Source organism: Vipera berus (assembly GCF_964194415.1).
Source record: "Vipera berus genome assembly, chromosome: 3".
In the NCBI taxonomy this organism is placed as follows: domain Eukaryota; kingdom Metazoa; phylum Chordata; class Lepidosauria; order Squamata; family Viperidae; genus Vipera; species Vipera berus.
The window spans coordinates 81,910,205-81,938,098 of NC_138204.1; the positions used below are offsets into that span (position 1 = coordinate 81,910,205).

The 27,894-nt window shown below is 39.0% G+C and overlaps 1 protein-coding gene across 3 annotated transcripts in view; it reads right to left on the minus strand.

Annotated features, from left to right (window-relative positions):
* LOC308665192 (uncharacterized protein) overlaps positions 1-27,894 on the minus strand; it is a 375,212-nt gene that overhangs the window by 317,015 nt on the left and 30,303 nt on the right. For all 3 annotated transcript variants that reach the window (XM_081322901.1, XM_081322900.1, XM_081322902.1), the window contains exons 2-3: positions 24,249-24,370; positions 3,684-3,731 (exon numbers count right to left, since the gene is read on the minus strand). In XM_081322901.1, the coding sequence (XP_081179027.1) occupies positions 3,684-3,731; positions 24,249-24,370 (170 nt within the window). The remainder of the gene's footprint in view (positions 1-3,683; positions 3,732-24,248; positions 24,371-27,894) is intronic.

Sequence of the window (27,894 nt, forward strand, 5' to 3'; positions counted from 1 at the left end):
TAGATAAATAAGTAGCACTTTGATGGGAAGGTAACAGCGTTCTATGCGCCTCGGTGTATGCTGGGCACATGACCCTGGAAAATGTCTTCAGACAATGCTGGATCCCTCAGCTAAGAAATGGAGACAAATACCACCCTCTAGATCAGACATGCCTGGAAAGTGGAAATCTTTGCTTTTACATTTTTAATGCTGATGCAGGACAATTTTAAGAAACAGTATTTCAAAGTTGTAGTCTTTGTTACTTCCAACTAAGTGTCCAGATAGTTCAACTGAGTAATGTATAGAGCTGATGCTACTGTATCAGTTTTTTTATTTCCCTTAATATTAATCTGAATTCAGTTTTTCTCTTTAAAATTATGAAATTCATCAATAGATGTACGGTATGTTTCAAAATAAAAGAAAAAAATAAGTAACTTTGGGATATTTTCCCAGAAACACTTTTAATCCTTTTTTTTAAAAAAAAACACAAGTCTGCAGATTAGTATAAAAATGGGACAGAATGGAGATAGGAGTGAATAGGTACTGTATAATGGCTTAAGAAGATGGCTGAATGATCTCTTTTGGACTAAGAACTGTATACTCATTCTATAAAAATGTTAAGTAGTGTGCATTATACCACAAGATTATTTTAAAACTAGTATATCTTATATAGATGTCTGTTATCTCTATATACACATGAAGCAAAAGATATCAAACAAAAAAAGTAGGATATTCTAAATCAAAAAGGGGAATTTAGTGGATATGAAGCAAACCCTGGCAGAATTCTGAACTAAAATGCTTACAAGTACACTTAGAATAAGGGGACGCGGTGGCTCATTGGGTTAGGACACTGAGCTTGTCGATCAGAAGGTCGGCAGTTTGGCGGGTCGAATCCTGAGTGCTGCGTAACAGAGTGAACGCCTGTTACTCGTCCCAGCTTCTGCCAACCTAGCAGTTCGAAAGCACGTAAAAATGCAAGTAGAAAAATAGGGACCACTACGGTGGGAAGGTAACAGCGTTCCGTGCGCCTTTGGCATCTAGTCATGCCGGCCACATGACCACGGAGACGTCCTCGGACAAGCGCTGGCTCTTCGGCTTTGAAACGGAGATGAGCACCGGCCCCTAGAGTCGGAAATGACTAGCACACATGTGCAGGGGAACCTTTACCTTTACCTTACACTTAGAATACGGTATGAAAAGGAAGAAAAAGAAACTATAAAATGAGCTAAGAAATTTGATATAGTGATCAGATGGAATAGAAAAGACCTGGTTAAAAGGATTGAAATTCACATTGTCTTAAATTTTAAAAAATAATGTCTTCTTAATACAATTACATGAAGACATTTTAATGAAATAAAAACAGTACAAATATTAAAAATGAAACAAAGAGAATAAGAAAGAACAGTGAATAAAAATAGATAAGGAAGAAAACAAAAGAAAAAAGATAATTATGGTTCTAACTTCTGCAAAGTAAATCAGAAGTGCAGACATTTTTGTTTTTCCTTCTTCTCTTTCCTTGACTTTTTCCGTTTCTTACTTTTTCTTTCATGTTATCATAACTTTTTATTTTGTCTAATTCTTTATGTTTTTTTAGCTTTTAAATCTTACTAAAGTTTTCCTCAATACAAAGGAGGGGAAACAATATTTGATCCCCTGCTGATTTTGTACGTTTGCCCACTGACAAAGAAATGATCAGTCTATAATTTTAGTGGTAGGTTTATTTTAACAATGTGAGACAGAATAGCAACAAAAAAAATCCAGAAAAATGCATTTCAAAAAAGTTATAAATTGATTTGCATTTTAATGAGTGAAATAAGTATTTAATCCCCTATTAATCAGCCAGATTTCTGGCTCCCAGGTGTCTTTTATACAGACACTGAGCTGAAATTAGGAGCACCCTCTTAAAAGGAGTGCTCCTAATCTCAGCTTGTTACCTGTATAAAAGACACCTGTCCACAGAAACAATCAATCAATCAGATTCCAAATTCTGCATCATGGCCAAGACCAAAGAGCTGTCCAAGGATGTCAGGGACAAGATTGTAGACCTACACAAGGCTGGAATGGGCTACAAGACTATTGCCAAGCAGCTTGGCGAGAAGGTAAAAACAGTTGGCATGATTATTCGCAAATGGAAGAAACACAAAATAACTCTCAATCTCCCTCGTTCTGGGGCTCCATGCAAGATCTTCCTTCGTGGAGTTTCAATGATCATGAGAATGGTGAGGAATCAGCCCAGAACTACACGGGAGGATCTTGTCAATGATTTCAAGGCAGCTGGGACCATAGTCACCAAGAAAACAATTGGTAACACACAGTGGTCTGAAATCCTGCAGCACCTGCAAGGTCCCCCTGCTCATGAAAGCACATGTTCAGGCCCGTCTGAAGTTTGCCAATGAACATCTGAATGATTCAGAGGAGAACTGGGTGAAAGTGTTGTGGTCAAATGAGACCAAAATCGAGCTCTTTGGCATCATCACTATAACTTAATTAAAAGAGGAATGACAGGAACAAAGAGATTCTGACTCCTTGGTGTTCCTCTGGCCTTCCTGTTCTTTTCAGATCAAAACACTTCCAAGATTTCCAGGTAAAGGCAATAATAAAATATATGACAAAACTACATATGAACAAAAAAATAGCACACCTAAACATTTCTGTAACAAATCATTTCAGATCTCTATCATTAGGCCACATTTGTGCTTTTCATTGCTCTTAATATTGTTGCCTACAAGCATTTGTAGAAAATGTGGTATCTATTACTCTCTCCAAAGGCACCATCTGATTCTCTAAAATAAAATAAAAACATGTACTTTGAATCACCAAAATTTTACAAGAATTGTCACATATTTTTTAACATCCAGGTCATTATATAAGATTAGGGGTCTTCAAACTTGGCCCTTTTATGACTGGCTGAGGAATTCTGGGAGTTGAAGTCTGCAAGTCATAATAGGGCCAAGTTTGAAGACCCCTGTATAAGATGATACAAATAGTATTGGTAAGTGGAAAATGCTTGTGAGTCATATCAATATCACATATTATATTGACAAACCTAGATGTGTATTCTTAATAATTCTTCATTCATTACAATTCATTATAATTCTTAATTCACCACACATTTTTAACACCTCACAATTTCTTTTTTCCCCTGTCATAACCCTCATTATTCATTCTTGCAAATTCTTTCTATGGTCCTCATATGAGACTGAAAGTGAAAGATGAATGGGTTGCCTAATATAATAGGGAAGGGTTTTTTTGGCTGAGGAGAGTTAAGCTAAATGGTTCTTGGTTCACAGCTCAGACTTTTAGCCATAGTGCAGGGGTAGGCAACCTCGGACTTCAATTCCCAGAATTGCTGAGCTATGCCATAGTGTATGACCTACCCCTGCCATAGTGCATGACCAATTTCACCATAGATTAAATTTTTGACCACCAGATATGAGGATTGTTTAAAAATGTATACCGAAGCTGCTTTCTTCTGTTGAGAAGCGAAGTGACTTTAATGTTAATTATTTAATTGTATAATATTTAATGAGTATAGGATTAGTTTTTACTGAGTACATAAAAGACTTCTGTGGCCTTTTCTCTGTCCCTTGTTTTCTTTTCACTTATAAACAAAACAATTATTTTAAAAGGAATGCTTTCCTTTTCTTTTTATGTAGACATTTCCGTGAAGAACCATTCTGAGTAAATAAACACAGGTAACTCACCTCAGCTGTACATACTTTGCAAGTTGGAACATTTTCATTATGAAGACTCTGTAAAGTAGAAAAGCAGGCATTTAGTAATAAAAACGATCTCACAAATGGAAACAGTAGATGAGAAAATTTATATATGAAAATACATTAGCATCATCTGCTTGGCAGTATTAAAGACTCACGGGGTGAGTTGAGTAATGAAAAATGAATGTTTTACAGTTTCAGAATGTGTTTCATATGTGATAATTGGTACCATTCTTGCATTTTAATTTTTTCATTTTATGCTAATGCTCTTAATTAGTCCTCAAGTCAATAAGGCACAAAAAGATAATGGACAATCGGCACAATGCAGGGCTTGGGATTGTGGCTTCTCTCTTAGCTTTAGAAATAAGTAAGCATTTGGTGTTCAGCATTCATTCTCCAGAATAAAATAGATCTTGCGCCATTTGGTGTGACAAAACATCCAAAAAGTATTTTGTTTTTGTGGCATATTATTTGGGATTTTAAGTATGGTGTATTTATTTAGCATGGAACCCAACTTATTTAGACTTCTAAAATGAAGCACAGCTGCAATATTTAGTATTCATTGCACCTGATGGTTTCAAGAAATCCATTCATAACTAGAGGCTGCTTTCTTATTTACCAATGCAAAACTGTAATCCTGTTTTCCCTTCCAAAATGTTGTTTAAAGAGAGAAATTGAAGGGCATAAAAATAACAAAACTCTATAATTAAGGCCCATCTGACAGGCCCAGGGCCTTTTCCCCTTGATCCTAACCATGATACAAACATAATCCAGCAAACTCATTGTTCGTTATATCTTCATGAGGTGGCTTTTAGCTAATCCAAAATTACTATCTGAAAAAGCTTGAAGGTGTCACCAGCTGTTCCGTGGCATAGTAGTGTTTTCCCTGCAAGTAGGAAATAAGCGGTAGCAGTTTTGCCATGAATGACATCTGACATAGTATACCGTCTTAATTATGTGGCCCCTTAGAAATTGACACCAGCTAAGCTGGTGTCCTCTCTGTTCCTTACCTAGGCACTGTGTTTAAAACATTTCTTTGGGGCAGGGGAAACCTTACTTTCTTCCAGTGATCAAGCCTATAAGTCAACTTATGAGTAAAAGCTGATCTCCCTCTTTCTAATTTTATGACACAATTTTCTTCATGCCTATCAGCTAATGATCAGGCTCCTTTTGAACAAAGGTTTAGCACTATTTGAGAAGACCACTCTTCCAAGATTAGCATTTAGCCTACATCCAAAAGGTCCCTAACTCTTTGAAAGCTCATACAAAAGAAGAGTTTGGCAAAACTGGAATGAGGTTTATTTATTTCACTTCAAAATTGGTTAACAGTATACAGGTTGTCCTTAGCGTATGACAAACTGGGAAAATCTACCAATCTCTATAGTTTACAGTCCAGTATACTGGATATAACACTATGTATTAGCACAGTGCTTGTGGCAAAATAGGGGAGATCAGTAGGAGCAGTGAATCTTGTGCCATTACGGTCTTCAGACGGCTCAAAGATTGGTGGATAGCCTGAGGCAGCAGCATCAAATATGGCACAATATGCCAAAGTTAGCAAAAGGTAAAAATTAGGAACCATAGAATCAAAAGCATGTTTAATGGAGGGGAACAAAAACTTCAGCCTCACTTACAACCTACATTGAAAGGAAGACATCCTCTTCGGGCATTTATTTAGTTCCATTTATGAGGCATTGGAACAAAATTCACATTGACCCACTATGCCTCAGAAAGCACGTGAAACTGATGCAACACTTCATTTGGAAGAATAAGCAGATTCTCATAGGAGATAGTCCTTCAATGGTCCATTTAAAAAAGGCTATGGGACTGCACTTGAAATCAATGTAATAGCTAACAAAATAAGTTGATTATAGGTTCAATATTTTAGGAAGAATATATCATGCTATTTGAAGTTTCAGAGTGCTCTTCAAGGGTAGTCCCTGAACTGAGAGGTAACTAAATGCATGGATCATATCCAGTTCTAACCAAGAATAAACACATTGGCACACTAGATGAAGCTATGGAAAAGTATCTCTGACCACCACACATGCCTATATATTCATTAACTAGCCAAGGTTCAGGAGTTTGGAATTATTAGGCCAAAAAGGGGCATTATGCCCAAACTTGGTTCTCCTTTAATCTGCTCTGACTCGCTCAAAGTCTTGTAGAATTTATCAACATCTACTTATTAACTTCACAGCACATATAAAAATTGCAGTCACTCTGTTCAATGCTAAGCACATAAGACTACTAAGTTGGCATAAACCCTATATCCCAGTGACATCAACTAAGAGAATGCTACTCTCCTTTTGCTCAGTTTTGGATGTATAGGTTTATTTTGCTTTGTGGACAATTTGCATACTCATAGTCACACTTTAAATCATGTTACCAAAAATACCTATTCTGACATCAAATATCAGGGCTGACTCTAGAGAGACACAATTAGGGTAAATCTTAAAAGATGTTCCCTGCTCACTTTTCAATAAGGCTATCAAGTAGGAAGTGAGGGTTTTAATTTTGTCTTTCTAACACCTGCACTGCAGTGAGATAAGGGATAGGGGGAGGAAAATGTGTGTTGTGTGCATGCAGATGTGCATATGAATGTGTGTATTCACCATCTTGCACTGCACATCATCTTCATGGCCAAAACACATCTGTGCTTTCGATAACTGTTTTCAGTACATTTATTAATGTGATTGGCTTGACTTATTAACTGCCTTCAAGTTTGGCATGAGTATTCAAGGTGGCTCCTGCTTTAAAAGGCCACAAAATAATAGGAAATAAAAATAGAACAACACATAAAACACAAACAAGATCATCACTGACTTTTAATGACTTGGTGAAAAGGATATGGCAGACATTCCTTTGGGGATACATTCCCTAGAAGTTATATCGAAGAACTATTTCAGCATGATCAATACTTGGGCCTCAGATTGTAGAGGCACTTTTAAAAGGTTCTCATTTGTAGGTCCTAATGGCTGAAGAGATTCACAAATGGAGAAGTGATCACTCGGGCAATCAGGACCTAAGCAAGGTATTACTTAAAGGGCAGAGTCTCAGTGTAGTACATTCAATTGTGCCAATAAGAGCAATTGGCAACCCAGGTATTAAGTCATCCAGGTAATCTTGTATCAGTTAGTAGCCTAGCACTCACAATTTGCAGCAGATGGAGCTCAGGTGTATAATTATAAGCCCACCAGGGTCAACATAGCTTGCTGTGTGAGGCAGAATACCACAGGATACCTTCTTCTGTTGGCTTGACTCAGATGCTTTATTTTGTCTCTTGTGATACAAAATCCAACATCAGTTTTCATACCCTTCATAAGAAGAGTGCAGGAACTGATTTAAATAAGCAGCAATCTCTTCTTCTTTCACAATACTTCAGATCAGCTGATCAAAATTTTGGCTGCCTCTTTCTCTTCTAGTCACTCTTCCCAAGTATACCGGACAGGAAAACCAACTAAATGAGTAAATCTACTTTATTATAAGGCTACATTAACAGAATCTTGGAAGATACCAATTGTCCACTGCTACTTTTAGCCATCTTACCAAATACAGCGAGTCCTTCCTACGTTTTTTTCCTCTGTGACCATTAAGCCCTTGGGGGCTCCTCTTCCTCTGGTCTGATTGTTTCCTAGGCAACATCTCTTTCCCTCATCCCCCAAGGTCATCCACACATTGCATTACAACTGCCTCCTGAGCATGAAAAGAGAAAAAATTCTGCCTCTAGTTTAGTATCAATCCCCCACATATTCTAGGAAGATTTAATAATGCCAGGAGCAGGGTTTCGAGAAGGCATCACTTCTTGGCTTGTTTTATTCCTGTTAAATAGAATTGTTAATTGCTTTGGCTTTAGACATTTTTTTTTTTGCACAGGACTGTCCTATTCAAATAATTTTTTAATCTTTTTTTATTAAGTTTTGACAGGCATGTTAAGCCCATTGAAGCTCTTCTTGGGAATTTTTCTTTGTTGCCAAATTGCATTAGTGCAATCTAGGGAAACACTGTGGGCCACACACGACCTGCATATTCTTCCTCTTTGGCTTAGCGTATTGAATAGATAAAAATGAGAGCCAGTTTGATGTAGTAGTTAAAAAATTGGGCTAGAAACTGGAAGAACATAAATTCTAACCCTGCATTAGGTACAAGGCCGTTAGTTGACTTTGAGCTACTCCATTTGTCTCAGCCCTGAGAAAAAGGCAAAAGCCAACCATACACACACACACACACACACAGAGAGAGAGAGAGAGAGAGAGAGAGAGAGAGAGAGAGAGAGAGAGAGAGAGAGAGAGAGAGAGAGAGATCTTTGAAGAAACCACAGATTTAGTTATATCACATTTATAGTATAGTTGAAGAATTTGTAGTTTACGCTTAGGCTGACATTTCAAGAAAAGAAACCAAAGCATGGGGAAAAAAACACCCTATCTACCCAAAAGCTTCAATGATAAGTTGCAAGAAAAGAGTTGTGTGCATTTTTTTATGTAGCTACTCAAATGTGAAAACCCTGTTTAAAGGACGTATTTCCAAGAAATATGTATCGATATGCAGTGTTTCAGGCTTGTTTGTTTATTTGAAGTAGAATGGACATTAGAGAAGATAATACAGAAATGAATTCAAAAGACCTGGGTTTGTGAAGAATGTCTCCTGTTTGTTCTTTCAAATAAATTTTGTGTTTTTCCCCTTCCTGTTATTGCTGGGTTAATAGGCATCTTATTAAAAGGATGAAAGCATTTGGTATTTTATGAACCAAATGTAAGAAACCAGAGTTGATATATAGGCATTGCTCTCTGTTCCTAAGGAACCACATTAAGCAGGAGTTCTCTCTAGCACCTCTCTCAACTTTTCATTTTTCTGGGGAAATATATAACATTACCATCTGTAGGTAGCCATTGTCAAGGGAAATATTTTTCTTCCACTTTCTGAAAGGACATAATTTATAATATGAAATTAAAAGCATCAAATTAGTAACCCAATCCCTGTATTCCAGTTTAATGAAATAGCGCCTTCATCGCATTATTGTTTTGTGCCGCTGGACCATTCTCTTTTGTTTTACAAACAAAATGTAGCTTTCGTTAATAAAGAATTGTGTAAGACAAGAGAGAGAGAGAGAGAGAGAGAGAGAGAGAGAGAGAGAGAGAGAGAGAGAGAGAGAGAGAGAGAGAGAGAGATATCTCCTTGGTGCATATTGAAGTATGTCTCCCAGTAGTCACAGTGCTTCATTTAAAATTATATTTTCTTCATTTACTCTCTAGAACTAGAACACCACGAATGTTTTTTGTCTTTGTAAAAATTAGTTTTAAAGGTTGAATGGGGATGCCCTAAGATAGAGCTGTGCAAATCCTTGGAAGAAATACAATAGAGCACACGTGTGAAGCATGCCTTTTCACACAGATATGAGCTAATTTTTTTACAGGCTCTAGCAGTAGATTCAGAAGCTGCTCCCAACTGCTTCCAAATCCCTAAAGAAATGAAAGGACTGTTGTGCACACTTATGCAAAGATAGCCAACTTTCCAAACTCATCAAAGCTGGAAAAAAGACATGGCTGCTTCAGTGATTTGAAAAGAGGTGTTGGGTGTTCTTACAAAGGATTTGCACAACTTTAATCAATACATTTCCCCATACCTTGTGATGATCTGAGTCACACTCATAGCATTAAGTTCTTGCCCACTGTTTCCAAGTAGGGTATATGTACCTGGGCAGCCAGAAAGAACATAAAATTAATTCTGAGATGTCTGTTGGGCATACAGATCGAGATGTCAGACTTTGGACTACTTACAAATCACATTTATTGACAAAATTGAAATACAAAGATGGAAGAAAAAAAGATAAGAGGGTGCCTAAAATGTCTGCAGATTATTTGATTAATCTACTTTTTAAAAGACCTCTAAAGTGCTGACAGGAAATGTGCCTGGCAAGCAAGGAAAAGAGCTGGCTTCAAGAGGGAAACACATTCAGCTAATTCTGAAATATGAGTTCCTTGTATTATATTGGAGCCAAGAGGATAAGCAAATACAAAAGCATTCTGATTTAGTATTCCAATATACAGGAACCGTTTTTTCCTGCTGAGTTCCTGGCCAATATGTCCATCGCTAACTATGGCAAGATATTCTCGGCATAGCCTAATCTGAGCTCGTGGTTTTATTTTTATAGCCAAGAAGGGGCAGGCATGCTCCAGCAGCTGTAATGAACTGAGAAGTTCTCCATTTCACAGCATTTGAAATGCTCAAATCTACATTTTAACACTTCAAAAGTGACTACAATGGATTTTTTTTTAAAAAAAAAATGACAACAATGAATTCTTCTTAGGCTCTCCTGGGTTAGCCATCTTGCTCATGTGTGAACTGTATTTCATTAAAGACAGATTGAATAAAAGCCAAGAAGCTCAACTACGTTTTCACATAATGGAGATCATTTATTTTTAAAAACTACGGAAAGTAGGTAGATTTTCCTTTTTCTCTAAATTGTATTATTCAGATTATATTTTTAAAACAAAAAACAGTGTCAAAATATTAGGCAAGAAAGTAATGCAGCACAGCAATCACATTTCTTGTGTAGGAAGTAAATAAGACAAAGATTAAATATATCCACTGGGTCATATTTACTGTTCTTTCATACTAAAACCAGATTCTGAAAACTATATGAAGATTTGATCAGATGATCTGTGACAAATTTATTGAAACAAAGCATATTGGTGAATAATTGGATAAAGGAACACTGGAAATCCTATTTAGGTTCCTTAAATTGTATATCTGAACAAAAAAAATCTAATTTAAATGTTTGAAAGAAATAGTATATGTGATTTTTATAAATATGGAAGGGCATGCAATGGAGTATATGGACTTGTCCCAAAGTCAGAAATTAAAGATTTTGTGTGAAGCTGCGAGAGAAGAAGAACTATTTGACCATTAAGATGGGAACAAGATGGCAAGGGGGGGAGGGGGTTAATTAATATATTTTGCAACAAGATCATGACAAAAATTCCTCTTAAAAATCCCCATTCATCCCAACAACGAAACTTATGACGACCTAAGAAGGCAAAAGGGCTTACTACTCGAGGCATAGTTCCCCCTCATTTCTATAAATACTTTTAAAGTTGCTGTGGTCAGCAGCCTAATTTGGGTAATTCATTTTTCCTCTTCCCTATAGCAGTTCAGAAGAATGTTTGCTGACTGAAGGACCTCCAAGGGATCTCTCTGGCCATTCAGAATCAAGGTGTCAGGGTGTGTTTTGTTTCTCTGCACTAATGTTCTCTAGGTAATTTTCAAAACAAAGAGAAAAAAAGGTAATGATTTACCCAAGGCTCTATTTCAGGGCTTTTCAACCAGTGGTATGGGTACCACCTGTGGTACATTGGCACCTGGCAGGTGGTACGCGACCATCCTAGAAAAGTGGTAGCGGGGGAGGGGAATGAGCTGAACCGGTGGTAGCACCACACAAACCTGAGCGAGAGATGGCTGGAGCTGCAGGGCTGTCAGGGCTCAGAGAAAGCACCAGGATAAGCGCCAGGCTCCAGCTGGAGCTCGGTGCTGATCCTGGCGTTTCTGAGCCCAGAAGAAGCGCCAATCAGCTGGAATATTGCAGCATCCCCAGGGTCTTGTGATTTATATTCAGATGCTTCGCAACTGATTAATATTTATGACGGTCACAGTGTCCCAGGGTCATGTGAAGTGACCAAAACATGCTGCAAACACCCAGTAGACAGGGGGAATAAAAATCAAACACCCACCCCACCCCCGCTGCCAATCCTCAACAGAAATGCTCACAACAATGAAAACCTCGGACAGGAGGAAGAGCGCCGCCGGGCAGGCAGGCGTCTTGCTCAGCTGTGGCTTGGGGGGCACTTTTTTCAGTGCCATTCTAACTTCAAACAGTCACTAAGCGAACTGTTGTAAGTCAAGGACTATCTGTACTTCATCATTTTTTTCCTTTTTTTGTGTTTTTTTGGTCAGGCGACTGGTGGTACTCGGATGTTGCCATATTCTAAAAGTGGTACAATGGGTGAAAAGGTTGAAAAGCCCTGCTCTATTTAACTTATACTAGAAGCTCAATCAACTCTAGTGACAAAAACCACTGTTTTCCTAACTGTTTCTTGGATATAGAAGAGTGTGGCGGAATGTTGGGACACTACATGGAATGCTGGCAATCAGTATTTGATATAGATGTTGGGATTTGGTCTGTACAAATCAGTCCACAAAATGTTTTGGTTGTGAGAGAAGTGTCCCTATGGAGCTTCTTAAAATTGTTAAAGGCTTGGAACAGCTGCTTTGAGATTTCAAGAGATATGGACAGGCCTAGGAGCAACAGCCCTAGAGTAACTGTCAAGCTCTGAAGAGGTTGCCAAGGGCATCCACAGAAGGCAGTAAAAAAAAGCAAATATACATATTTAAATAATCTCATTAAAAATGAGTATGTAGCAAGAAAAGGGTACCTCTATTTAAGCATAAGGCTGTATTCCTGAATTATAAACGTTTCGTAAGCCATTTCAAATGTTGATAAAAACAGGGTGTCTCTGAATAGAATAATTTCATATATGGCTCATAAACAAAAGCAAAAATAATTGTCCTAAAACATGGAGCATATACTTGCAAGTGGCAAGATTAAAGGATAAGTGCTTTCCATATAATTGTTCAGCAACCAAAAAATATTTTAAAACATTTTGACTTTGATTGGCTAATATTCATTTTCTTATTTATTGTATGTAAATGTCACGGAATAACAATATTCTCTGCTTGTCTTACTGTATCAATATTGCCTGGCAGTTTGACTGAAAAAAATATTAATAAGGAGGCAATAGGACTGAAGGTATCTCATTTAAGGATAATCTGGCATTTTCAAATGACGTAGTAATTAGTAATTTGCTAGTCAAGAGTCATGAGCCTTTTTGTTTGTTTGTTATCCTCTTGCCAGACACCTTATAAACCAACGCAACAATCATCCATCAATAGAAATACAATAAATATTTTAAATAGAATAGAATAACACAGCTGGAAGGGACCTTGTAGGTCATCTAGTCCAACCCCCCCCCCCCGCTCAAGCAGGACAACCTACACCATTTCTGACAGATGGCAGTCCAGTCTCTTAAAAGCTTCCAGTGCTGAAACTCCCACAACTTCTAAAGGCAGTCTGTTCCATGGGTTGATTGTTCTCACTGTCAGAAAATTTCTCCTTATTTCTAGGTTGAATCTCTCCTTGATCAAATCAAATTTTGCAAATTAGGGATCCTTTCCAAAGACAGTTACTACTGATAATACAACCTGTAATGAAAAGAAGATACATAGAGCAAACAAACTGCTAGAGTAGTGTTTTATTCCCTTTCCTATAATACAATTTTTAATTGTGCCATCCTCTTGGTCTCCTTTTGCATCGGTTATGTTGTGTCTGTAAATAGTTGCAAACATGGAAAAAAGCAGGTTGCAAAAGTTGGGTTTAGAAGCGGGAGATTCTGGTGCAACCATTGGTTAAAGTAACAAGAAGCGGGAAAATAGCGTTTGATGATTGGTTACAGATTAAACAGTTCTACTATAAAAGCTTGAAACATTTAACAGTTGTCAGTTGACTTATGTGTATTCAATAAACTCATTCATTGTGAACCACTCTGAGTCCTCGTCTATCAGAACCAAACAATTGGCGACGAAGGTGGGATAGACGGAAGACCAGAGAAGATTGGCGAAACAGCTGCGCAAAGGCGGCAAATTTGAAAAGTGTCACAGTCAACCAAGCGGCCGCGGCGGAATAAAGAAAAATTCTCCGAATGGCGCAAATCGGGTCATTGAAAGAATTCGACCCAAACTTCCCAGAGGACTGGGAAGAATATATTGGACAGGTCGAAGGGTTCCTGCTTGTGAACGAAATAACGGACGACCGGAAAAAGGCGGCAGCGTTACTGACAATTTGCGGCACACCAGTTTATCGGATCGCTGTAGGACTTTGTCAACCACAGCCGGTCTCAAGTGTTCCGTATGCTGACCTGCTAGCCAAACTAAAAGTACATTTCACGCCTAGGAGATCCGAACTCTTTTGGCGTTGTATTTTTGAAAAAAGGAACCAGAGACCGGGAGAATCAATTCAAAAATTCGTTGCTGCCATCAGGGAAGCCGCAGTACGTTGCAAATATGACAATTTGGAAATAAGAATTCGGGACCGAGTAGTACTGGGCTTGCGAGACGAGCAGCTGCAAAATAGAATAATCGCCAAACCCACCGGCGATTTGCAAGAAGTGTTGGATGAACTTTTAACATACGAATCCACCGGGTATCGCGACCCCCCCCGGAGTAGCATGGCCGTGTCTGCCGAGATCAACCAAGAAGGCTATGTGGACTGCGGGGAGGTGGACCAGCAATGGGAAGACGACATCGCCGAAGTCTCCAAACGATTCGGAAAAATGGCGCCAAAACCATCCCGAAGTGAGGGGTCTGAACTGAATCGCCGTCACCAACCCGCAACACCGCAACGACAATCGACAGGGGCCCAACGACCATGGAGAGACTCCACAACGAGACCGCGCGACAATGACAACCGGTGCGGCAGCTGCGGGGGCAACCATCCCCGCGCCACTTGCCGATTCCGTACCGCCAGATGTAGATCGTGTGGGAAGACCGGCCACATCCAGGCCATCTGCAGGAGTCGAGCACGCGACAACCGCCTTCATGAAGTCGATGTGTGGCCCGAAGGTAAGGTAACCCCTTACTATAGTGGCAAAGAGACCCCTAGACTGACGGCTAAAATTCCAAACTGCGGGGAGGTGGTGCGAGTCAATCGCAGTAGGAAAGGGAAAAATAGCAATTTTCCAGAAGGGAAATTAAAAATCATAGTCCATTTGCAAGGGGTTCCTTGCAAAATGGAAATAGACTCAGGGGCTTCAGTGTCCATAATATCCAGTGAAACCCTTGAAAGGATTGAACAAATAAGTGGAAGAAAAATTCCACTTAGTTCAACAAAAATCCAATTAACCGATTTTCAAAAAACCCCAATAAAAATAAAAGGGAAGATTACCCTTAGCGTTAAATTTAAAGGGTTTAAGGGGTTTTTAGATTTAATAGTTACTGAGGGACAGAGGACTAGTCTAATTGGCCTTAACTGGTTCCCGGCCCTGGGCATTTGGATTGGGGGAATAAATTCAGTTATTAAAAATAAGACCCTCGAATCAGTCTGCAATGAATTCGCAGACGTATTTGATGGGTCTTTAGGTAAATACAAAGGGCCCCCAATTAAATTTAATCTAGACCCGTCGGTTAAACCCATCAGGCTTAAGGCCCGAAGGGTGCCTTTCGCCCTGAAGCAAAAAATCGAGGCCGAGCTCGATAAGCTTGTAGGCCAAGGCGTCCTAGAACCAGTCGAGGGTGGTTTGTGGGAAACGCCGATCGTCACACCCCTTAAACCTAATGGGGATGTGAGGATCTGCGCTGACTACAAGGCCACCCTGAACCTGGGAATGAAAAAACACGCTTACCCGGTCCCGACGGTGAAGCAGGTCCTCGCCACGATACAGGACGGCGCCATTTTCACCAAGCTCGACTTGGCGCAGGCGTACTTGCAATTAACTGTTTCTGAAGAGGCTGCTGAAGCTCAGACGATAGTTACCCACAAGGGGGCGTTCCGAGTCCACAGACTGCAATTTGGTATTGCAGCAGCTCCAGGCATTTTTCAAGAAGTAATGGAGAGGACCTTAAAGGGCATACCTGGTGTATGCCCTTACTTTGATGATGTCTTGATAGCTGGGAAAAATGAAGAAATATTAGCAGAGCGGCTGGAACAGGTATTGGAAAGATTTAGGAGGGCTGGACTGAAATTAAAAAAGGGAAAATGTTGCATTGGGGTTAAGTCCACTGAATTCCTTGGATTCAGGATAGACAAAAATGGAATTCATCCTACCCCTGATAAAATCAAAGCAATTAAATTGGCTCCTGAACCAAAAAACAAGGCTGAATTACAAGCCTTCCTTGGCTTAGTAAATTTCTACCATACATTTGTGCCACACAAAGCTGCCATTGCAGAACCCCTCCATAGACTTTTAGATAAAAAGACCCCTTGGCAGTGGCTTAATAAGCATAGAGTTAGTTTCCAAACTTTAAAGGACATTCTTTCCAGCCAATCAACAGTAACCCATTTTATTGAAAATAAACCAATTTATTTAGCATGCGATGCTTCACCTTATGGTGTGGGGGCTGTTATCAGCCACTTAGACAACCAAGGTATCCAAAAACCAATCGCATATTATTCCAGGACGCTGACCAAAGCAGAGCGGAATTATGCACAGATAGATAGGGAAGCATTAGCAATCGTGGCAGGAGTAAAAAAGTTCCATGATTACCTTTATGGTAGGAACTTTACTATACTCACTGACCATAAACCCCTATTGGGACTGTTTACCACGGATAAACAGACACCCCAAATCATGTCACCCAGAATGCTGAGGTGGTCCATTTTCCTCTCAGCATATTCATTTTCTCTCCAACACAGACCGGGCAAGGACATGGGACATGCTGACGCCCTTAGCAGACTGCCATTAAATATCACTGAGGAAGACCCTGCCCCTGTGGGACAAATAATGTCCCTACTGGACATTCCTGACTGGCCTTTAACCGCTAAAGATATAGCTGTGGCAACAAATAATGACCATACTCTAAAGAGAATTATGGCCTGGGTCCTTAGTGGGTGGCCAAATACCAACCCGGACGCCAAGTACATTCCTTATTTTAGAAGGAAAGATGAACTGTCAGTTCATTTGGGATGTGTACTGTGGGGAAACCGTGTGGTCATTCCCGAACTCCACAGACCCTCAATTTTATTAGAACTACATGAGGGGCACCCGGGCATAGTACGTATGAAGGCATTGGCTAGGAGTCACTTGTGGTGGCCAGGACTAGACAAAGACATCGAAGAATGCGTTTCTAATTGCTATTTGTGCCAACGTTCTAGGCCTGAGCAGCAACACACACGTACGCATAAGTGGGAGTTAGCCAGGAATCCTTGGTCCAGGATTCATATTGATTTTGCTGGACCTTTCCAAGGGTTAACCTTCCTGGTAGTAGTGGATAGTTTCTCTAGATGGCTAGAGGTAGTACCCGTCAGTTCATTAACTTCAGGTAAAACAATACAAGTATTAAGGGGCCTCTTTGCCACTCATGGGTTACCTGATGTAATTGTGTCAGATAATGGGCCCCAATTCACCTCTGTTGAATTCCAGGATTTCCTCAGGGCCAACTCGATTAAACACAAGACATCAGCACCCTTCCACCCGTCCACCAACGGCTTGGCTGAACGGAATGTGAGGACCACTAAGGACGCGTTAAAGAGAATCATCCGTGGCGACTGGCACCAGAGACTAGCCGAATTCTTGCTGACCCAACATACGACCCCATGCACGGCTACCGGTAAAAGCCCAGCTGAAATGAGGTGGGGGAAGAGACTAACCACCAAATTGGACAGGTTACACCCTGACAGACTTCTACCAAGTGCGGAACTGGACATTCCAAACAGATCATTCAAAATTGGGGATTTAATCTGGGCCAGGAATTATGCACAAGGGGACAAATGGGTCCCAGGGGTGGTCACTGAAATATTGGGTCCCTTGTCTTACACTATTGAGGGGGAAGGGAATAGGATCAGCAAAAGACATATAGATCAGCTAAGAAAGAGAACTACTGGCTGTATGCCAGTTGAAGGGGATCAAAGTTTACACGGGGGAAACTTTGCTTCAAGGCTTATTGATAATAACACGCCAGATAGTGGGGAAGCAGGAATGCATAATAACCCGGCCACTGGTAACCAACAACAACATAGTCAAATTGACTGGGAAATGCCCCCTCTGAGTAGGCCAGCAACAGCTGATCTTCAAACACAACAACATCCACAAAGTGTTAACAGAGAAGCGTCAGAGCCAGTCAGCCAAGAGTCCAGGTCCCCCAGAGTAAGCCAGCCAAGCAGACAATCAGAGAGGAATGACTCTAGTATCTATAGCAATAGATACCCTTCAAGAGTCCATAGACCGCCCAAATATTTAAAAGATTATGTCCATAAATAACAACAACTGGGGGGTAAGGGGTGTTGTGTCTGTAAATAGTTGCAAACATGGAAAAAAGCAGGTTGCAAAAGTTGGGTTTAGAAGCGGGAGATTCTGGTGCAACCATTGGTTAAAGTAACAAGAAGCGGGAAAATAGCGTTTGATGATTGGTTACAGATTAAACAGTTCTACTATAAAAGCTTGAAACATTTAACAGTTGTCAGTTGACTTATGTGTATTCAATAAACTCATTCATTGTGAACCACTCTGAGTCCTCGTCTATCAGAACCAAACAGGTTATATGGAGACAATGCTGGAATGTCTTTCCATTTCTGAAATCCTGAAGCTAAGCAGTCCATCACTTCTGTCTACCATACCTCTGATAAAAAAGTGGGTGTACATTGAACTCTACAAGCATTGGTACTTCAATACTATTGCTAGAACTCTCCAAATCCAAATCAACTATTTTATCCTCAACCATGTTTGCCTTTAGCACAGCTGGCCTTGAAATGATAAGCTCCAGAATTTCTATTCAGAAATTTCAACTTTCAGAGATGTTTCTTGTCATGCTACACAGCTGAGCTGAATTAAATTTGTTCAGGGTCTCAACAGAGGCAATAGCTTGGGTTCACAGCAGCATGGAGTCAGACCAGGTATGACATAAATGTCACATATGGAAGCATCCATAATATATTTTCCATAATTAGATGGGCTATTTCTGACAGGCTTACATTTTGAGAAATAGGTATTGTTTTTATGTATGATGGAAATGGCTAACATTCCTGCTATTATTCTTGTGCTGGATTACTGCATAGAACTCATTTTATTCCATGTTCTTCAATTTGTTTGTCCACACTAACTCTTTGCTAACATGTGAATTTCCACATAATTTTTCCCAAAGGTTGATAAATGAAAAATATTGTTTAAAACAGCTTTGTTGTAATTATTTGGTCCCATGGTACAACTAATGTAGGAGCCAGAAACTGCTTGAGGTGCAAACAATCTCTTCTGTAGGAGGCAATTCTTATCCTCACTTTATATAGAAGGATCAAATATGAGTCCCAGATAACCCACAACAGATATAGGAAGAGCAGAAAAAATTACTTATGATAACCTCCCTTATATGGCTGAAAACAGAGGAAGGCTGCCTTACACAAATGCACACAAAATGCCCACCTTTGGGGGGGGGGATTTTGGACCTCATCTATCAAGATACTTTAGTATATGGAATAAACTACTATCTTCGGACAGTAGCCTTGCATATTCTGTAAGAAGATTTGGATGACATTTTTTCTACACTTTAAAAACTCAGTTTTGTACATTCTTGCTGATTTTTTTTCTAGGAAAAAAATGGTGGAAATGTTATCTCTATAATCCTATTCTTATCTCTAAATTTTGTCTTTTCAACAAATTCTAAACTATAAAAATCATCATCTTAGAAGCAACCTTGGGCTAGATGAAGACCAATAAAGTCATGTTAAAATACAAAGAAGAAAATACTATTATTTTCTTATTCCTCTTAATAATTGAAATGACTAAAGAACTGCAACCATTTGATAGGATTTAAAATCTGTACTACAACTTTGACTAATGGCAGAGCTGGCCTTAAATATGCTGTTGAGCTTCTTAGGCTGACATACGTGATCCAAATGGAAGATCTTATTATGTAACTCAGGAACTAAGAAATATCTTCAGCAGTCCTTTTCAAAGCACTTTTCAGCTTAAATCACAGCTACTCAACATTATAAAACTCGGATCTAAGACTTGCACAAATACTTGCAAAAGATACTTCTAACACTAACAAAGTGTTGATGTTATTGATTTTTGGAAGAGGAAGAAGAAAGGATGAGGAAGGATAATTAGGTTTTTAAAAATCTCTTTACTGTGAAGGTTTAGCCAAAGTAACTGGGGAAAAAATGTGGGGAGGGTAAGTTTCCAACAATTAGTCAACTTTTTTTTTAAAACCCATTAAATTTGGGCTACTGCCACTTTCCTTCTTTTGGCACCCACAGAATGTTTCAAGCCTCATGCAAAAGATCTGGCAACGTGAGGGTTAAGTGAGATATTCCTTCTCTTTAACAGATGGTTAATTTACAATAATTATTACTAAATTCGGTGTTTAGTAAGTAAGATACGACAAACCCGGATGCAGAAACACTTGCCAAAGCACCATTCTTAGAGTCCTGGGATGAAACAAACCCTGAAAAACACTCACTAGCCTCATATTCTTGAGCTTGAGGGTGGCTTTCCTGTAGATTCTTAACTCTTTATTAGCGTCTGTTACCTTATTAGCACATACTGCAAGGAAGCCATACAACCCAGGAACCTGAGCAAAAGCATATCCATCAGGAAGCTGAAGTAGCAGTAAAATCTTAAGTCTCCAGCATAGCATTTACTCTGGCCTAATATTTAAACATTTGTTCAGAATTATGAGGGGAGAAATCTTCATGGAATATGTACATTGGATCTATAAACTCAAGATGGGGCTTCTCCAGTACAAACAGCAAGAAATCCTGCACAGGTCTTACTGGAAAAAAACCACTTGTGGACCCTTGCAAACCCCATTTTGTCATTATTATTTTTTAAAAAAATCCTTTTCTTATTAAAGTTTTATTAAGGTTTATTTAAGATAAAATGAAAAGAGAAAGCGAAATTAAGAAAGTTAAGAAAGACAGAAGTGCAGAACTATAGGGAAAAAAAGTAGTGGCATCTGACTTTTTTCAGTTCGGTAGAATACAGGGAAAAAAATTACAATCTCAACGTTTTGCTTTACATTTCTAAAAAAAATGCATGCCGTTTCTGTAACAACAAAGTAATTTTTTCTATTTCTCCATTCACATAACATACTGATCTTCCAACTAAAAACAACAAAGCCGAGAATGTTCACTTAACAATTCTGCGCTAACAAATAATCCACATTATACTTAATTGGGAGCCTAGTTAACACAGCAGGTAAAAACAATGACTGGATGCCCATAATATACTCAACCACAAACCACATTACCCATTTTAACCTAGGCTATTGTTGTGGTGCTGGCCTGTGAGTAACCTAGATCTGTTATTACAACAGGGCAAAAACAATCCTTCTGATCACTTCAATGTTTCCAGATGAAAACATGAGGGGAGATCCATTTGTTGAATTACTAATTCATAAACACAAGAGTGTCTCTACCAGGGGGTCATTGAGAGGGCACAATGTGCGTTTCTGGGCTGGAAAGCTGTTTCCCACATGTTATATTTTTGAAACAAAAACAACAGTATCTTTAGTTTTTATTTCATGAAGTTCCTAAACCGTATACTTTAGAGTTGAATTAACTTTTTTTTTGGGGGGGGGGGCTATTGAGCCACCCCAGAAGACAACTTTTGTGGAAATAAGTGATAAATGCTCAGGAATTATTCCTACAAAACTGCTAGTTAAAAAAAATGCTATGTTTTATATTACCATTTAGTTCCCAATAGAATTTTACCCCATGCATTAAAGGGGATGCCAGATGAAATCAGTACTAGTTTAAATTTTGGCAAATTATAAACAAATAATGTAGCGCAGGACCCACAGGATGTCTAATATTTTTAAAAAATATGCTTATAATTTTTTTTAAAAAAATGGCCTTCCCATATTCTTTTTTTTGTCTGTTTGCAATTTATTGAATGTTTGCAAACTTTAAAAATCTTATTAAGCAATTTCCAGTGTTTTCATTTCTAATTAGCCAGATATTATAAAACCTGTATACGTGCATACAAAGGCATGTAAATAGAGATTTCTACCAACACAGACATACAAAAGAGAGCGAAAGTAGGTGAGCTGGTTAGACACATTATGATTGTAATTATTATACAGTATACAGTTCTAAGGAAGTCTGAAAAAGCATTTTGTTTTCCTATTCTATACACCATGCACCCTTTTGATAGGCATGAACCTCATTCAGTTTTTGAAAAGAATCCATTTGACCAGTCATTCCTTTGAAGACCCATACTTCTAATCCACTTCTCCAGGTCATCATCCCAACAATAGAACTATGTGTGAAATTTAATTATATTATTCTTTCTTTGATTGCAGATTTTGCCTCCATCCCACACACAGATTATCAGCACGTGGCCCCTAACCTGCATTTATTGTTTAGGCATGGATTGACTCCCCATGTCTTCACAACACATTGCATATATATTAAAAAACACTGCTTATTTCATTAGGTCCTATTCATTTCATGATTAAAACTTTCCTATGCAAAAGTTATACTTCAACTTGGGGGTTCCAATTCCAGATTATTTCTAGAAAGGGTTCCTTAAATATATTTAAGATTGTTTACACTTTGCTCTAAATTCCATGCATCCGTACGAATGTGTTGAAAAGGATTTTTACAAAATGTGCATTTGTTACATATAGTAAATCTATGTTTATGACCTATATTTATATAATATTGTATATGCAGAACGTCCCTGGGTTTTATCTTGTTACTGAATTCCATAACGTTTCAAAATTTTAGAATCGAAGAAAAGCTAAGTATTAGTAATTTATTCAAGATAGCTTGCAGCATTGATAGGTCCTTCACAGATCCATGGGGTCCATTAGGGCCAAGTGATGAAATGTGTGTAATATGTGTAAAGTGATGAAATGTATGGCAATATGTTGACACAAACTCCTTCCCTTTACATTCTTGAGTAAAATATAATGGCACATGAATAAAAGGATGGAGCTTGCATTGTGATGTCATGATACACATTTGGTTATTTTGGTGTTACTTTAAAAGCATTGATGTTTAATGGCCACCTAAAAAAATAAACATTTATTTGTACCAATATTTAAACCTTGAGAATTAGAAAAAAAACTTTGCTCTAAAATATACACTGTTCAAAACTCAGCAACCTTTTCAGGTTGGAGACATTACAACATGGTTTTGCATGGTCGCAGGAACCCCTCCCCAAAAGTAACAATTTCATATGTGAACAAAGAGGTTGTGAGATTTAGCTGCCTCACAAATTTTTGGACTAAATCAATGAAAATACTAATTGCTGGTTCCAAGATAGATAAACCTGCAGCTCTGAGAAGTATGTTTTACTCAATCAAATCTGATGGCAATTTAGGAAAAAATATGTATTGGCTGCATTCACACAATACGCTAAAGTTAAAATAAGTTAGGCAAACCACATGATTTCATACTTGCACAGAACATAACGATATAAGTACAAAAAGGCTGGGGTTTGCATCTGACATCACACTGCATGTTTGGCCATGTTTTTCATCATCATGGTTTGTAGTAGATGACTGTGAGAATTTTGTCCTTTCAGGGTTTCTGAAAACCATAGGTAAAGGTAAAGGTTCCCCCGCACAATAATACATTTATAATTCATATATTTTTAATAAAAGAAACTATTTTACCCTAAAATAAACATAAGAAAGTATAATAGTGAATGGTTCTAGTTGGGGTAGATCTTTTCCCAGTACAATCTCTACTTTGTCATAGTCAGTAAATCAATGATTTATGTGTAGTAAAATAATTTTAAGTACTGATTAATGATGCTAATATTTATTTAAACTCAGCTTGACAAGTTAGCTAGCCATTGAAGTTACTAGTCCAAGGATATTTTTACTTGCCTGCACACACACACACCCCAAAACACACACGGACAAATAAATATCTATATATATCTATATCTATATCTATATATCTATATCTATAAAAAGGTAAATGTTCCCCCGCACATGCGTGCTAGTTGTTTCCAACTCTAGGGGCCGGTGCTCATCTCCGTTTCAAAGCCGAAGAGCCAGCACTTGTCCGAGGATGTCTCCGTGGTCATGTGGCCAGCATGACTAGACGCCAAAGGCGCACGGAACGCTGTTACCTTCCCACTGTAGTGGTCCCTATTTTTCTACTTGCATTTTTACGTGCTTTCAAACTGCTAGGTTGGCAGAAGCTGGGACGAGTAACAGGCGCTCACTCTGTTACGTGGCACTCGGGATTTGACCCACCAAACTGCCGACCTTCTGATCGACAAGCTCAGCGTCCTAACCCAGTGAGCCACCGCATCCCTTCTGAAAACCATACCTACCCAATATAATGGGGGGAAAAACACCCAATGAAATCTTAAAGGTAAAGGTAAAGGTTCCCCCGCACTTGCGTGCTAGTCGTTTCCGACTCTAGGGGCCGGTGCTCATCTCCGTTTCAAAGCCGAAGAGCCAGCGCTTGTCCGAGGACGTCTCCGTGGTCATGTGGCTGGCATGACTAGACGCCAAAGGCGCACGGAACGCTGTTACCTTCCCACCGTAGTGGTCCCTATTTTTCTACTTGCATTTTGTACGTGCTTTCGAACTGCTAGGTTGGCAGAAGCTGGGACGAGTAACAGGCGCTCACTCTGTTACGCGGCACTCGGGATTCGACCCGCCAAACTGCCGACCTTCCGATCGACAAGCTCAGCGTCTTAACCCACTGAGCCACCGCGTCCCCTTGAAATCTTACTGCACTTTTATCCATAAAACAACGGTGACACACAGATGTGTCGCTGAAAGAGTATGAGACTGAAGACTGCAAAATTGGAAGCCGAGTTCTCTTACCTTTTGTATCCAAGTTAAAAGACATTTCTGGTGAGCAAAGAGATTTTTGCAGTCACAGAAGTGCAGCAGACCGTCACGGCCCATCTCATCTCCTTCCCGGCAGATAAAACATTCTTTTGACTCTAATTAAAAAGATTAATAAAGTAAGAGAACACATCAGGTTTGCATCAATCAACTGCCCATGTGGTTCATATTATTATAATTAAAAGTTATCTCTCAAATTGTTGGATGAAAGTGCCATGATCTGCAATTGAAAACAGATTGAAGGGAGTTTTCCCAACTTATTATATTTTAAACAGTCAGATTGGAGCAATGTTCTCGAGATAATATGTTCAAAACGGTCCTTAGAGGCAAAATGTCAGCAATCATATGTTTAGGTCCTTTGAAAGGCTCCTTATGAAAATGTGTCTTGTGTATTTGTATTTCTTTAAAGAAAGATAGTAAAACATTAATATCAGCCAAATCCCCTTGCAATGTTTAAGTGAAAATGATATTCTTTTGCTTTTACTACCCAATCATTAAATCACAAGAAATATCTCAGTTCTAATAATACAGTTCTATGTTCCTTTGCGAAATCTCATCTCATAAAGGACCTTGAAGGGCTAAAATTCTTTACTCTTACCCTGTGTATGAGAGTTGCTGGTCTGGGCCCTGCACAATACATAGGTTGCATTCAGACAATCAAATCTAGGTTTAGTAAAGTGAAATGTGAACAAACTTTATGGAGTTAAACAATGTATTACATCCAACTACATCCAACCAGGGAACATTGATAAATAGCTTCCAAGTAAGCTAAGCATAGAGGGAAGGTATGGTTAACTGCAGTCTAGACCAGACATGTCAAACTCGCGATGTCATGTGACGTCGCGAGACGTATTGGGACTGTTTTGCCGCTGCCGGCAATGGGGTGGGTGCGGCTTCTGGATGACGCATCCGGCCCATAGGCCAGCAGTTTGACATCCTTGGTCTAGAGTCTAGACTATTTTCTTATTCATATGAAAGAAGCAGCAAAGCAACTCACTCATTACATGTCATTACTGAAGGTGACTGCCATTCTCACCAATTGATATAATGAATGTTATTGCTTGACAGAAATAAGAAAAGAGCCAATTATTCTCGCCTTTAATATCAGGCCACATCTTCTGTATTTTCCTTCAGACACTAGGCTGTGATGTTCCAGATTAAGAAATAGTATACCAGGGATTAATTAAATACCAGGGATATACAATTATTATTCATTGAGTGGTGAGCCTGAGAGTGCTACTTTATTCCGATCAACATACTCACAGGGCTGCTTGATAGAACTGGTCCATAATCACTGAATCCATTGTCTGAATATTCGGCGCCTTTCATGCCAATTTCTGCAAGCCATGGCCCAGAACAGCTGTGACCATTTTTACAGCACCATTAGCACCGTTGCTGACACTTAATTTTAGTTTTAAACTCTGGTGCATTCCATGTTGCAGTTAGAAAACCAGGAAGACTTGACCACTATGATTTATCTTTTTCTGGAAGTGAGGGGAATTAGTGCATCCTCTGGACAAATTTCCCTTCTCTTTGTTCTTGAAATATCAGTGAAAGTGTGCATATGTGCCTCCCCTTAGCTATAGTACTTAAATAAAATAAAAATGATATGCAAAACAATGCTTAAAGTATGGCATTTATATAATAGTACAGGTAGTCCTCGACTCACAAGTTCATTTAGTGACCATTCAAAGTTACAACGCCACTGAAAAAAGTGACTTATTTTTCACACTTACAACCATTGCAACATCCTCATAGTCACATGATCAAAATTCAGACAGTTGGCAACTGGCTCATATTTATGGCGGTGGCAGTGTCCCAGGGTTATTTCTGTGAACCTCTAACAAGCAAAGTCAATGGGGACGCCAGATTCACTTAACAACCATGTCATTAACTTAACAACTGCAGTGATTCACTTAACTATCTCTGGCAAGAAAGGTCGTAAAATGGGGCAAAACTCACTTAACAAATGTCTCACTTAGCAACAAAAATTTTGGGCTCAGTTGTGGCTGTAAGTCGAGGCCTACCTGTACTGTTGATCCTCTCTCTAAAAGGAGATCAATCCATGTGAAATAATTATACCAATTTAGAGAGTTTGGGCATCCGTTTAGGCATCTGTCAAAACTGTCCCATCCCATGTTAATGGGATTGACTGGTAGGTCTTTCTCCACAACTGCTGGTTGGTGGTGGGTTGGGAAGACTACAAAGCCAGGGGAATCCACCAGTTTCTGGTGTTGATGCATTCCATACATCAGAAATAAAGATATCTTTATTTGTCAACTCTGTATCCTTGCATCACTGGGCCTAGCAAATGTTACACTGGTATAAAATTTTACCAGTTTAAAGACAGATAGATAGGGCTTTAACCTGGCCATAAGGCAGGCTTTTCCCTGGCTAGGGCCTATATTAATTTGTAAATAACCTTTACAGTCTACCAAATGTCAGCCGAGCTACTTTTATTATGGGTATTAGCAAGAAGTATGTAGTATGCTTGAGGGACACGGTGGCTCAGTGGGTTAGGATGCTGAGCTTGTTGATCAGAAGGTCAGCAGTTTGGCGGGTCGAATCCCGAGTGCCACGTAACAGAGCACCTGTTACTCGTCCCAGCTTCTGCCAACCTAGCAGTTCGACAGCACGTAAAAATGCAAGTAGAAAAATAGGGACCACTACGGTGGGAAGGTAACAGCGTTCCATGCGCCTTTGGCGTCTAGTCATGCCGGCCACATGACCACGGAGACGTCCTCGGACAAGCGCTGGCTCTTTGGCTTTGAAACAACTAGCACACATGTGCGAGGGAACCTTTACCTTTATACAGTATGCTTAATTGTTCAATACTGAGCAACATTAGTTGTATTTGCAAGTTTCCCAGAGAAACTTGCTGGCTATTATAAGGAAAAGTGAATTGTACGTGTAATCTGGTCTAACAAGAGGATTCATACAAAAAAAGGACAATCTGACATTGACAAAATGACAGGAGAAATAATAATCCGTTCATTCATATATTTGTATTGAGAAAACAAGATTGTCATGAACGTTGATTGCCATTTCACTTGGAAGTCAAATGCATGTTTTTAGCAATGTGGTAGAAAAAGAATACCGGGTGTCTGATAGAGAAAGCATGCTAGAGTTTAATATATATGACAAATTGTTCAAAAACAGATTAATGTGACCCAACTATAGTTTCACTCTTAGTATCCTGCTGAGTAAGGACTAGGTATGTAAATTAAGATGGCCTCAGGATGCAGTACTTTTCACCTGAACCTCCAATTTGGTAGTTTTCTTAGAATATAAACACACACACACACACACACACACACACACACACACACAAACCACACATCAAGAATTAAATAAGGACACTCTTGCTCTCTTGTTCTTTCAGATTTTTTTTTCTTATTTTCAAGAAGTGAAAGACACATTTCAGGATGATCAGCTCAATCAGTTAAGAACAACCAATCTATTATCACCTAATAACTGCAATAAACAATTGTATTAGTCTGTATTTTTATAGACTATCAACAACCTAATTTGCATAGTAGAGATTAATCAATGGATTGGAATGCAGTTAGTCTTTGACTTATGCACTAGAATTAGTTCTTGGATTAAAAAAAACTGCACACGC